Source organism: Pogona vitticeps, chromosome 4 (genome assembly GCF_051106095.1).
Source record: "Pogona vitticeps strain Pit_001003342236 chromosome 4, PviZW2.1, whole genome shotgun sequence".
NCBI classification, from domain to species: domain Eukaryota; kingdom Metazoa; phylum Chordata; class Lepidosauria; order Squamata; family Agamidae; genus Pogona; species Pogona vitticeps.
Window position 1 is genome coordinate 144,240,607 of NC_135786.1, and position 13,289 is coordinate 144,253,895.

Below are 13,289 nucleotides of genomic sequence, written 5' to 3' on the forward strand. Positions count from 1 at the left end.
AAAACAGACTGCCTAATGAATCTCTTTGCTGCTGAGGAAAGTAGAAGGAACAGTTGCCTAAGCCAAAAGCAAATGTGAGGTTTTAAAGGGGTGGGAGTGGAGTAGTTAAAAATGTTTCTGAACATTTTCAAAACCAAAGATCCTCCCTCTCCCACCCCCACCCCCATCTAGGTGTTTGCAGGAGTAAAGCAGTATTTTCATTTCTTACAAGTGTTGGGTTTTCTGCCAACATTGCACCAGCTTTGTTTGAAGTCATTCCCAAAGTTTCTAGATGGTCATCTACCATTATACAGCAGCTCACTGAGTAAGAGCTGAAAAGTTAGCAATATTAGCTCAGACCACTGACTCACTCCCAAACAATCCAAAAGACAGGGAAAGGGCTCTGAAGCTCCCTTCGCTTAACATGGAGGCGACAGAGCTTATTTTAGAGACTGGTTGCCGTAGCTGTTCAATACTACCTCCATGTGCTATGGCCTGCGTACAGTAATGAGCAACTAATGGACGTATGAAAGGGAGAGCGATGTGTGAAAGTCTAGTCTGCAGGAAATGAGTTTACAGAGAGTTTTGTTTTGCCTTGAATTGGAGGAAGGTAGCTGAGGTGGTTAATAAGAGTCCTCTACCTTTCTTTATAAAACTTCAGGCCTAGATTTGGTTTTGCATCTTCAATTGCCATCCCTACTCTAAAATCTCCTGTGATGCTGAATAACTTCCGTGTGTCATGGGGAAGAGGGACTAATGTCTACATTGAAATAAAAGGGAGCCAGCCATATGGTCAATACAAAATAAAAATGCAAGAGTAGGCAACACCTTTATAGACCACTTTTTAAAAAAAGAAATCATAGAATCATAGAGTAATGTAAGGCCATCGAGTCTAACCCCGCTGTTCAATGCAGAAATACAAATCAAAGGATATCTGCCACGTGGCTGTCTAGGTTTCTCTTGAATGCCTCCAGTGTTGGCGCCCTCACCACCTCTCAAGGTAATTGATTCCATCATCATATAATCAGGCATGAACTGTTGGACTTTAGGTTCCTCACACTGGTACACTCCTGACGAAATGGTCCTGATCCACGAAAGCTCATGCATTACATGATGATTTTAAAAGTAATATCTACATGTTTACTTGAAAGTACATTGTATTCTCTCCAAGGGGGTTTACTCTCTAATAAGTTTTATTAAGATACAATCCTAAACCTGCTTATTTGGCAGTAAGTGCCATTGAACTCAATGGGATCTACTTCCTAATAAACCTCCATAGGAATATATGGCAGAGCTATTTTCACAAGTTATGTTTAACACTGGAATTAATTTGATTTAAACCACAATTTAAATTTTAAAAATCAGATGCTGCTGCTGATCATTATCATCATCATTATTAATTGAAATACAAATGATATTTCATTTAAATATTTTTATTTAAATCTTGATTTTAATTATAATTTAAATCAATTTGATTTTAAAAAATCATTGCTTTTTATCCACCCTGTTTTACATGCATTGTTTGCGCATTTTTATATCTCTAGTTAGGGACGTGGTGGCGCTGCGGGCTAAACCGCAGAAGCCTTTGTGTGCTGCAGAGTCAGAAGACCAGCAGTTGTAAGATTGAATACACGTGACGAAGTGAGCTCCCATCACTTTGTCCCAGCTCCTCGCCAACCTAGCAGTTTGAAAGCATGCAAATGCGAGTAGATAAATAGGTACCATCTCGATGGGAAGGTAAACAGCGTTCCGAATCTAAGTCGCGCTGGCCACGTGACAACGGAAACTGTCTTCGGACAAACACTGGCTCCACGGCTTGGAAATGGGGATGAGCACTGCCCCCTAGAGTCAAACATGACTGACTAAAATGTCAAGGGGAACCTTTACCTTTACCTATATCTATAGTTCAGTTGCTTATATATATAGACACAGACTTCAAGTAGAACAATTAGAATATTGATATTCACATAGGATTGTTACAACAGTCATATATATAAAGCATATGTCATTCCGGTACAGTGGTGCCCTGCATTACAATGACCCCGCATGACGAAATCGATTGACGATGACTTTTTTGCAATCGCTATAGCGATCACAAAACAATGGTTCCTATGGATTTTTTTCGCTTAACGATGATTAGGTCCCTGCTTCCAGAACCCGTTTTTTGCTGGATGATGTTTTTCCCAGCTGATCGTCGGGTTTCTAAAATGGCCTCCCGCTGTTTTCCGACCCTTGTTTCGGAAGAAAGGCATTAAAAACAGCTGATAGGCGACCACAAAATGGCCGCCCTACGGAGGATCTTCGCTGGACGAGCAGGTATTTTCCCCATTGGAACACATTAACTGGTTTTCAATGCATTCCAATGGGGATTTTATTTTCACATGACGACGATTTCGCATGACGATTTCAACAGCGATTTTGACAGAACGGATTATCGTTGTCATGCGGGGCACCACTGTATACTGATGCTATGCAGGTTTAAGGACACAGTAGTCTTGTTTAGATATGATGATGCTTTTGTAGATCTCCAGCTCTTCCAAGGATTCAGCCTAGCTTTGCCATTTCAGAGGATGAATAAAAATCTTGACATAAGTGTGATTTAGCAGGAACCATTTTGGGTTGGACCCTTTGCTCATGCTCTGTCCCTTTCTTACAGTGATTTCCTAATAAATAACTTGAATGCTGACCAGAAATTTGCAGTTGATATTACAAAATTTATTCTATCATAGGTTATGTCACTGCAAAGCCATTATGTAGATAATTTCATGACTAAAGAGCAAATATAATATTGTGTCCTTCCCATACTTTCTCTGATGCCACAAAGGAACTGCTGTTTTTTCAAAAGGGTGGAGAAACAGGTGGAGCAGGCAGTGGGGAACTATGACCACACACAATATCACATGAAGGTTAAAATTTGCAAAATGGGCTCTCATCTGCCCAGCACTGATTTCTACATGTGGAAAGCAATAAGTCTTCAGGGAAGATGTTCCTGCTAGTGTGCAGAGGCCTCAGGGTTCTAGTTCATCTGTAGAGTTACAGCACATATAGAAACATCTCCCTTGTAGATTCATTGCTTTCCATGTGTAGAAAATAACAATGGAAGTGGGAGGGGCCAGCTGCTCTCCTCTAAGCATAACTGAATTGGGCAGTAGAAATGGCCCTTTTCCTACTGTCAAGAACGTGCTTGGGATAGCAGATGCATGCCTTGTGCCTTTTTTTTTCCTGTGCCCGTCAACTTTGCATGCCTGAAGCAAGTGCCTGACTTGTCTTGGCCTTGTTACAGCTCTGTGCCACCAAGCGTGCGCTTAGTACCGCATGGTTCATTTACAACAAAACAAGTGAATCTGATTCCTTCCGTCAAATATTCCATGTTAGCAGCTGCAAAAACTGGGGCAGAACAAGGAAAGAGGAGATTCAACAGGATGGTGTCTTCTGAAGAATGTGTGTGTGTGTGTGTGTGTGTGTGTGTGTGTGTGTGTGTGTAAAATGGAAGATGAAAAAAAACCTGGAGGGGTGTTCCGTGCATGGAGCACAGTGGCTCCAATTAGTTTGGAAGTCAAATAAAAGAAGACAAGCAGGGGAAAAGCAAGAAGTCCAGTGTAATTTGTACTGAAACAATGGAAGAGGATGTGGAGAAATGTGGCCTGACAGACCCATGATGAGGCAGTGAACAAGGGGGGGGGGTAAGGAAGTTGGGGAATTGCCAATGGGGAAGAAAGTATTTCTTAATTTTTCAGTTTCAGACAGAGGAGTTGCTGACAGAACGTTTAGCTTACTTCGTTGTTCTACTAGCACAGTTGGATCTTTCCTTCCTATCAGTACTCTAGGGCGGGACAGTATTTGTGTGGCTGACTGGTTGACAAGACAAGTGTATCCTTGGGCTATCATGTGCCAAATAATCCCACTGTCTATATTTGGGGAATGGGGCTGCATCAAAGACTTTTAAGTTAGGAGTACACAAGTGCAACTGTGTTTCTCTTTTAAACATGGACAGTGATTCTTCTCAGATGATCCTTTGCTTAAGGTCCCTGGTTTCTGAGGTGAAACAATGGCCAGGGGCTTTCTCTGAATTGGCAGACCGCTTTGCCTGGGGTTGAAACCTTACCTTACCTAGAGTTAATGCAGATTAATAAAACTGAGGAAGTAGGCATTTAGTTTCTATTGATTCTGCACATAATACACACCCAGAAAGTAATCCTTAGTTGCTGGTTTTTAGGCAATCACATTTGCCGTAGTCTTTATGTGTTTTACAAGCACTGGGGTAAAAAAAAAAATCACATACTGTAATTTTTTAATTAATTTTTTTCAAACTTCTTTACTGTATGTAACGTAGTTAGTGCTGGAAAATAATGGCTGGCATTTTAATAGTAATAATAATCTTAGAACTGAGAACTGCAGACTGAAAGGAACCCTGTCAAGAATTCCAGCTCCTGTCAAGAAGGCACAGCGGGAATTCGAACTCCCAGCCTCTGCCTCTGAAGTCAGATGCCTAAGCCACTGAGCTAAACAGCAGCCATTTTTTCTTAGTTCTTCAGAACTTTTTTGCACCCAGCATGGTATACCAGTTCAATGAACACTTCAATCCTGTAAATATGTACTCAGAGGTAAGTCCTTTTGAGTTCAGTCAGACTTAATCCCTTGTGATTATGTATAAGATTACAGCCCAAGATTGTGTATGGCTTTCTTACAAGCTCCCTGAATATCACCTGCATTTGAAAGGATTAATGGCTCCCAGTTTAGCCAGGGGAACATGGCACAGTGGGAAGGATGTTAAATTTCTCCTCCCACAACATTTTCCAATGGATCACCCCTTTTAAGATGCTGTTTTCCCTAGAGAACAAAATACAGATATTCACATCTGATTGTAGCAAATTGTCTTCCTTTTTAAAATTATGGCCAGCTGTTTTTCCTGCCTCTCATTTTTGCTTTACATTTGACCTGAGGCACTGCTGTGATGAACCTGAACACTTAATTAGAGATATTTTCATTTGACCCAATGAAGTTATTATATTACTGTTGCATTATAATTATCAGGGGAACTTTCATTTGGGGATTATAATATTTATTGAATGAAGAATTCTTTCATTTACTTGAGCTCTTCATTTTTACTGTTTCTGAAAATGCCACCAATACATATCGAGATACCTGCAGAGAAAATTTAGTTTTACAAATATGTGTTTGAAGAAGCTGAGTCACAATAGTGTTGGACAAGCTAGTTTTATTCACTGTTATTAATTCAGTGTGAATGCAGCTTTGCTGTAGGCATAATGAAAATTGAGCCCTCCCAGGATGTTCAAAAGTTAGTGGACCCTTATGTTATTTTCCATGGTCATAATCTTCAGATATATTAACCAGCTTTGGATAAATTTCTTCTAGCCCAGATGTACTTCTCTGGTGAAGGGTGTTTGAAATGGATGATAGTTTCACCCATGGTGGGGTGCTGTGGGGACAAAGAGAGTTGTACCATAAAAATAAAAATCCTAGAACATGTTCTTTTGAACACATCAGAATGTTGGAGATTTGTGGAAAGTTACTCTGTCCTTCGATGAGATTAGAGTGTTCAACAGAGATAGCCCTCTTCAAGAGCAACAATGGCATAAGCAGTGCATATGCTGCTTCTGGAATTCTGGTAGTTCTCAAAATGTAACATTTCCAAGCTCCAGACACATGTACCTGCTGATAAGCAGAACATTTGCTTTGTTAATTCAGAATCCCAGGTTCAGGGCTTGATATTTTTGGCCAAGCAATGGTGTTTGGAAAACAGTCCAGTCCCTGATGTAGCATTGTGTCAGATCATGTGACAGCTTCTTCTCACCAGTGTCATGACCTGTGATGGTCCCCTCTGTCAATCAGAAGTCTTCATGTGTGTGTTTGCTTCTCACTTCCTTCTTCTGTCTGTTGTGTTCCTGTTCTGAAACTGGTCGATGTGGTTCAATGGGCAAGGGGAGGGTAACTTTTTTTTTTTTAAAGAAAGAAGAGTTACAGAAGTGGGAAAGGACTTACCTCATAATGGAGGTTTGTGTGCATATGATATCCTGTCTCATGCTGCACTTGGACACAAAAGGTCCTCGATCTTGCCATGAGCATGGGGAAATTAATTTTTTGGACTTCAATTCATAGAATCCCTGGCAGGATAGAACATCTTATTATGGGAGGCTTTCAGGGATTTGTGGTCAACAACAGCGGCAACAATCACTTTTCATGCTTATGCCACTAATAACGAGAGAACTCAAACATGACAGAAAAAAAAGAGTCTTTCAGAAATATAATTTGACTCCAGCCAAATCTGACAACATTTGACTCTGACCAAACAATAAGCAACCTGTTTGCTAGTCAGCTGACACCTGTGTACCTCAGTGACACTCATCTTGGAGATGTTCATGAGCTGCTACCAGTCAGAGCAGAGAGTACTGGGCTAGACGGAAAAGCTGTCAGACAAAGTAAAGCCAGCTTTTAACATTCATATGGATTTCATATCTGTAGTTTCTGCAAATTAATAGGATTCATGGAAGAGACTTGCATTACTTCAGGCATGACAATATTCTAACATGGTAGGTCCCACCGCATTGTATTTCTTGAGAGAGTAGTTACCACACAGAGTGAGGCCATCATGTTGCAAGTCTTAATGCCCTTCTTTCATCTCCCCAGCTTGTGATGGCTGATGCTGCCCCCAAACCGGCTTCCATAAGTTAAAGGGGAAAGGGTCACATTTAGGGATGCATCCTTGTAATGAAAGCAACATAGGCTCTAAACCTTGCTCCATAGTTTTTTCTCCTTTTTTTTCAGCCTTTTCACTTAGAAGAGGAAGCATTTCACAAGTCGTGTTCTTAAAGGAGCTAGAGGTGCACACACCACATGACAGTTCTGACTTGGCAAGCACGCTCTGATAGGAAATCAACTTTAGGTTTTGTCTTATTGCTCAGATGTATCCTTTAGTATCAACCTTTTCGCTTTGACCAGTCCACCTCCATGAAATCCATTAAGTACCATATTTGCCGGAGTATAAGACAACTTTTTTGCACTGAAAAACATGCCTCCAAGTGGAGGGGTTGTCTTATATGCCGGGTGCACCCGGAGCGGGCAGCATGTAGCGCAAGGAGGAAAGAGGAGAGGTGAACAAGGAAGAGGAGGAGGAAGAAGAGGAGGTGGCGGAGGTGGCGCCTCTTCTCCCAAGGAGGCAGTGGGTGGCTCCAGCTCTCAGGCGCCGTATGGCCCAGCAGGAAGCAGCATGGAAAGGCGGAGCTCGGTCCCCACCGGCTCAGTCACTTCCTCGCGTTGCCCTCGCAGAAAGCAGCAGCAGCAGCAGCAGTGCCATCTCCTTCTTCCCCTTGACCTACCACCATGTTACCTGGGCATAGAGAAGCTGGCAAGCAAACAGCGCCTGCGACAAGCCAGCGCCACCCCGCTGCTGCGCCAGGCTCCTGAGGAGATTTCCGGAGGCTGGGTGAGCGAGCAGGCACTGGCCTCTGCCTCGGGCCAGCTGGTAGCCCGCCCCAGAAACTTGCTTTCCTTCTCCTCCCTCTTTGGCCCCTTCGGCAGGATTAAAAAGCAGAGGGAGGGGGTAGTCTTATATGGCGAGTATATAACGAATGCTAGATTTTGAGTGGAAATGTTGGGGTTGTCTTATACGCCGGCAAATACGGTAATTCAGGCTTTTGCTACGAAGCCTCAGGAGGCTTTTTAAAATAGAATGACTATTTCTACAACAAATAACCTTGAATTGGGATATAATTTACCCTAACCCTAAACCTTGTGGTCAGCAAAATGAAGCAGAAATAGGCTGGGCTGCTGCACAGTAGGGCCTTCATATGGTCCATTTGCTTTTTCCCTGATCAAATAAATACCTGACTTCTTCTCACACCTATAGAGAAGACTCAAGTGCTGCACTTTACTGGGAGCATCATTGTAGGGGTGGCAATGTCTGATCCTTTGACACTTGACAATTTGCCAGCCCTGGTTGACAATGGCCCAATGTCGGGGCGAGTTGTCTCTTGTGGGCAGAGTAAAAAAACAAGCAAATAATAATACTTGGCCGGCTTCTTTCCCCATCATAATGATGGGCATTTTGCTGGTCATGTCAAATGCAAAAAAAAAAAAAAAAAAAAAATTGAAAAAGTGGAAGAGGCAGATCAAACAAAAGCATGCTTGTGTTATCCCAGCATTGCCAGGCAAACAAATAGAGGCTTAATTGAGGATTGGCTATCTGGAAGCAAATATAGCTCTCGCCATTGTTTAAAATCTTTGTTCCTGCTGATTTGCAAAACTGCTCTAAAGTGCAGTGTGACTGGATGGGCATAAAAATACTGCTTTCTTTATATAATAGGCACATAGTGACCTACATGGGCAAGTTGTGAGAAATGGGGTGGCTCTAATGTTAGGCATCAGCGATTATGTTCCTGACCAAAGTGAGGATAGTGCCCTTCTTTGTTGTGTGTGTGCAGCACATATTGACTCCAGTGAACATGCTATTCTGAAGCTTTCATGAAAACTGTTGCCCTCACCCTTGTTCTCTGGAGGAGCCCTCTTGAGTACCCTTGATTCACTGGTCCACTCCAGCTGGGATTAACAATGTGATTTAGCCCTGGGTGTTTTGAGGATCACTGCATGAAACAACAGCTCAAGGCCACTGCTACTTAATAAACCCTGTCATAGTGAGAACTATGAGCTCCTGAAATTACCTGGGGCTCCCAAATCTCACCATGGGTCATAGACATAAATCCATTAAGCATTTAATGGTAATGAATATATGTGGCAAGGGGGTGTGTCTGTTGAGTAGAGAACAAGCATGCATGAATGCAAGTTAAGAACTTTGTGCTGTAACTTGCATGTGACAGGAATTGTGGGAAGAAGTCTATATGTAGCCATGACCTGATAAATCATAGTTTGTGGGCTTTGAATGATTGTTCAAATACTGCCATAGGATGTAGCATAAAGGAAGCATTGGGGTATAGTGGGGTTTTGTGACGTCTGTAATATGTATGGAGAGTTCCATTTTCTGAATCCATATAGAAGTTTTAAAGGTAATTAAACAAAGGTGGATAGGCTGAATTACATTTCCTGGGAGTGTAATTATTGTGCAGTTTTAGCCCAATGTCTTTGTATTAATATCAAAATAAAAATGGGTAACCTACCTTACTCCTCTTGATAACATATAGAAAGAAATAATAGTTTTGTTTTAGTAGGGGGTAAGGATCATGTGGCTTTTCAGATGTTGTTGGACTGCCATTCCCATGCATATTAGTCAGCATAAGCAGTTATGAGGCATGATGGGAACTGTTGTCTCAACCATGTCTGAAGGGCCACATATTACACCCAGGTTGTGCTGTAGTGTGGAGGCTTGGCTGGCTTGTGGAGGATAAGAGGGAAGCCTACACAAAGAGCAGATGAGGTGTCCTAGTGGATATTTTATCTCTCAGGTAGATAGTGAAAGTTTCATGTGGGCATACATACCTTAGTCACGAATGGGAATTTCAGTTTGGTTTTGATCAGAATTTATCAAAACTTGCAAAATTTGTATGTGGGACAAAGCAAAACTTTCAGATTTGTCTATTCTTATAGGCTTAAATTGTTTGAACCCTTATTTTCTCACTGGAAAAAAAATCCTAAGGACTATAGCTTGGGGTGGGGTGGGGGCTAGGGAACTTTAACAGATAAGTGACAGGAACCCTTCTTAAATACTGACTTTCTGAAGGCAAGTTCTGAGGGTGAAACAAGTAGAGGAACTACAGCTGTTTATCATGTAGATGAGACCTAACTTTTCAACTGTAAAAATCACTGGGTTGGATCTCAAATTTGTTAGACTAAATTGAAATCAATGAGTCTTAAATTATCTGTGACTAATGTCCCCCATTGCTCCCAACAGGACGAATGCATAAATAGGACCCAATTACTTCTGTCCCTTACCATACTGAATGCAAGTATAGTTCCTCATATTGTGTGAGAATATGAGACTCAGGTTGCAATCTTCTACTTACTTAGCAGGGAATAAGTGAAATGTTTTTAAAAGCGCATATCATTTGAGCCCAAAATCGAATAGAGCAAGCAGCATACATAGGACAGTGTACAGAAAAGTGATAGACTCAAAAGACTCATTTCAGTTTTACCCTAAAATGCCCTGACACTGGTGACCATTTGTGAGGTGAGGGCATAATCACCCTTCTCATGATTCATATAACTGATAAAGGAAAACCATTTAAATATAATTTAGTATGCTTGTTACAGCATACTCACATTTGATGCATACATTTCCCTTTTTATGTCAGTCCCCCGTAATCTGTTGTTGAATAGATAACCTTTGGTTTCCTGTGTTGCTTCTGAGCAGATATACTTTACATAGGGCTTGTTTTCCTGGTTAAACAGAGCGTTATTATTTCAGGGAATAACCCTCTTCTCTTTCTCGTTTCCAGGGCTCCAAAATGGGAGGCAAACTGAGCAAGAAGAAGAAGGGCTATAATGTGAATGATGAAAAGGCCAAAGAAAAGGACAAGAAGGCTGAGGGGGCAACTGCTGAGGAAGGGGAGGCTCTGAAAGAGGGCGAGCAACAAGTGGCAACGGAGGCTGCGGAAGTGAAGGAGAACAGCAAAGAAGAGAAGGGTGGCGAGCAGGAAGCCCAGGTGTCTGCTAACAAGACAGAAGAAAAAGAAGGGGAGAAAGAAAAAGCAGTGAGCCCAGAAGAACCTAAGAAACCTGAACCGGAGAAGGCGGAGACTGTGGTCGATGCCAAGGTGGAGCCTCCGAAGAACAACGAGCAGCAGACAGCCAAGCCAGAGGAGCCCACTTCGGCCTCTGCTCCTCCTCTGGCCTCCGGCGATGTGCCAAAACAGCCCTCGGAGCCCAGTGGCGATGCCAAAGCTTCCCAGCTTTCAGAAGCCACAGCACCTAGTAAAGGAGATGACAAGGGCAAAGAGGAAGGGGACGCCAAAAAGACTGAGGCTCCTGCAGTCCCTGCGCCCCAGGAAACTAAAAGTGAAGCAGCCCCAGCTTCAGACTCAAAACCTAGCAGCAGCAGCGAGGCGACCCCATCTTCCAAGGAGACCCCGGCCACAACAGAAGCACCTAGTTCTACTCAGAAGGCCTCAGAACCTGCAGCCCCACCAGAGGAAGCAAAAGCATCTGACGCTCCAGCAACTAATTCCGATCAAACCATAGCAGTGAAGGATTAAATTGGACAGCCTGTTGGGAAACAAAACAAACAAACAAACAAAAAATTAACCACTTAAAACAACCTGTGTCTTTTTTTTTTTTAATTATCTTCTCTTTCCCCCCACCCCCCACCCCAGCTCTACTAACTCGTTTCAGATCTGAAATAACAGTATGTATTGCCCAGGAAAAATTTTAAAAAAAGAAAGAAAGAAAGGAAAGAAATAAAACAAAAACAAAAACAAATGGATTGTCCCATTAAGTTTGGGGTGGGGAAGAGGGAGTGGGGTGGGGGGATAGAGTGGTGGCTGTGGCAGGGGAATCCAAATAGTATTTTTGTGGGGAAAATATCTAATATACTTTCTGCCAACTTTACAGAGTCCTGTATTTCAATCAGTAATTAAAGTCAGACGACAACCCAGATGTCTGAAAGTGCAGTACCTCTTTCTTTTGTACCCAAACTGCTGTAAATGCACTCCACCCACTTTTTGAGCTTTCCTTCTTTTTTTCCTCTAACAGGGGTTTGGGAGTGATATTGTAATTGATTCTGCCCTCTGGGCCTGTGCCACACAGATCAGATCTTTATGAAAACAGTATTTCCTCTGGGTGTTCTTCTTTTTTTAAAAAAATTAATTTACAGCCTTCTATCATTTTGTATTTTTTATGCAGTGGATGAATGACAACCTTCAGACAAAACTCACGTAGCTGTCCACATTTTTTCCTCAACGCCAATCCTCTGATTCTTCTTCCTCTCCAAATATTTTTGGGAGTTAAAAAAAAAAGAGAGAAATATTTAAAGAAAGCATTCTCATCCTACTTAGCCTACCTAGATTTCTCATGACGAGTTTAATGCATGTCCGTGGTTGGGTGCACCTGTAGTTCTGTTTATTGGTCAGTGAAAATGAAAAAAAAAAAAGTCTGCGTTCTTGCAGTTGCAGTTTCTCTTCCATTCTGTGTCACAGACACCAATACACCACTCATTGGGAAAACAAACAAATGAAAAGCAAAGCAAAATGTACAATGGATGCATTGAAATTATATGTAATTGTATAAATGGTGCAACAGTAATAAAAGTTAAATAATTTAAAAAAAACATCTGAGGTGTTAGTGGTGGAACATTTCTTGAGATGACCTTTTCTTTTTTTATATGTAGAGAAAAATGGTTCCTAGGGTTTTCACTTTCAGAAAGGGAACAGCTACATTTTTTTGGAGACAGTAAGCCGGTGGCTCCCAGATTTGGGGGTGCTGTGTACAAGAGAGGCCCCCGAGGCTTCTTGGGGGGGGGAACAGAAGGATGTGGCTCTTCCCAGTTTTAGGTTTCCCCCCACAGGATATTGATGAGACTGAGGCATCTAATCAAGCGGTGAAGCAAAAGCAGAAGGGCAAGCTGAAGCCAGTCCTCACAGAACAGGCTGGGTGGGTATTGAGAGACGATTTGGTAGAATTTGTGAGGTGAAAGAAGTATTAAAAGAAATCAGAAAGTAAGGCAGGAACAGGTGGGGCAGACTTTTGCAGAAACAGGTTTGAACCCACCATCACATTAGCAGTCAAGTGCTAGGGCAGCAGGGCTTTCTTCCGTTTTCCCGACTCCAAGGCCTGATTTCCCACCTCAGCAACAGTCCAGTTTTTGAGGCTTCAGGGCAGTCTGCAGGGACAGAAAATAACAACCTCAGTTCCTCTCACACAATCTGTTCAGTAAAAGCTATTTGGTCCCAGTGATGCTTAATGGCTTTCTGAGGAAGTGACATGAGTGAATCAAGCAACAGCCTGGGTCAAGTTCCAGCCCAGGTCCATATTTCCATTCCACATATGCCTTATAGCGCTCTCATTGGTTAACATCCAGAACTGACCATCATCACCCTGTTTGGGAGCCTCCTTGAGAAGCCTGCTTGGTTGATTTCACAAGGCAGCATATTGATTTTAATGTACCGTTTCTCTCACTGACATTGGCAGTGTCTCCCATTGAGATGTGGAGAAATGTGCTCTAGTCAATGGGTGCAACTGAATTAGCTTCAGATTGCTTTCCATGAGAGTCAGCTCAATCACAAGACATTACACATAACTTCAGGGCACAGCATGAACTGCGTCATGGACATTCAGTAGCAAGCTTTCCTGAATCGCTGCATAAGAGAGATGGTTTCTCTATGCAGATCTATGATGAGATTGTAGGG

General features: G+C 42.3%; 1 protein-coding gene across 5 annotated transcripts in view; it reads left to right on the forward strand.

Annotated features, from left to right (window-relative positions):
* Positions 1 to 12,211, forward strand: part of BASP1 (brain abundant membrane attached signal protein 1) — a 77,906-nt gene extending 65,695 nt beyond the window's left edge. For all 5 annotated transcript variants that reach the window (XM_020781296.3, XM_078391710.1, XM_072998507.2 and 2 more), the window contains one exon: positions 10,386 to 12,211. In XM_020781296.3, the coding sequence (XP_020636955.2) occupies positions 10,395 to 11,141 (747 nt within the window). In that variant the 5' untranslated portion in view covers positions 10,386 to 10,394 and the 3' untranslated portion in view covers positions 11,142 to 12,211. The remainder of the gene's footprint in view (positions 1 to 10,385) is intronic.
* The last annotated feature ends 1,078 nt before the right edge of the window (positions 12,212 to 13,289 follow it).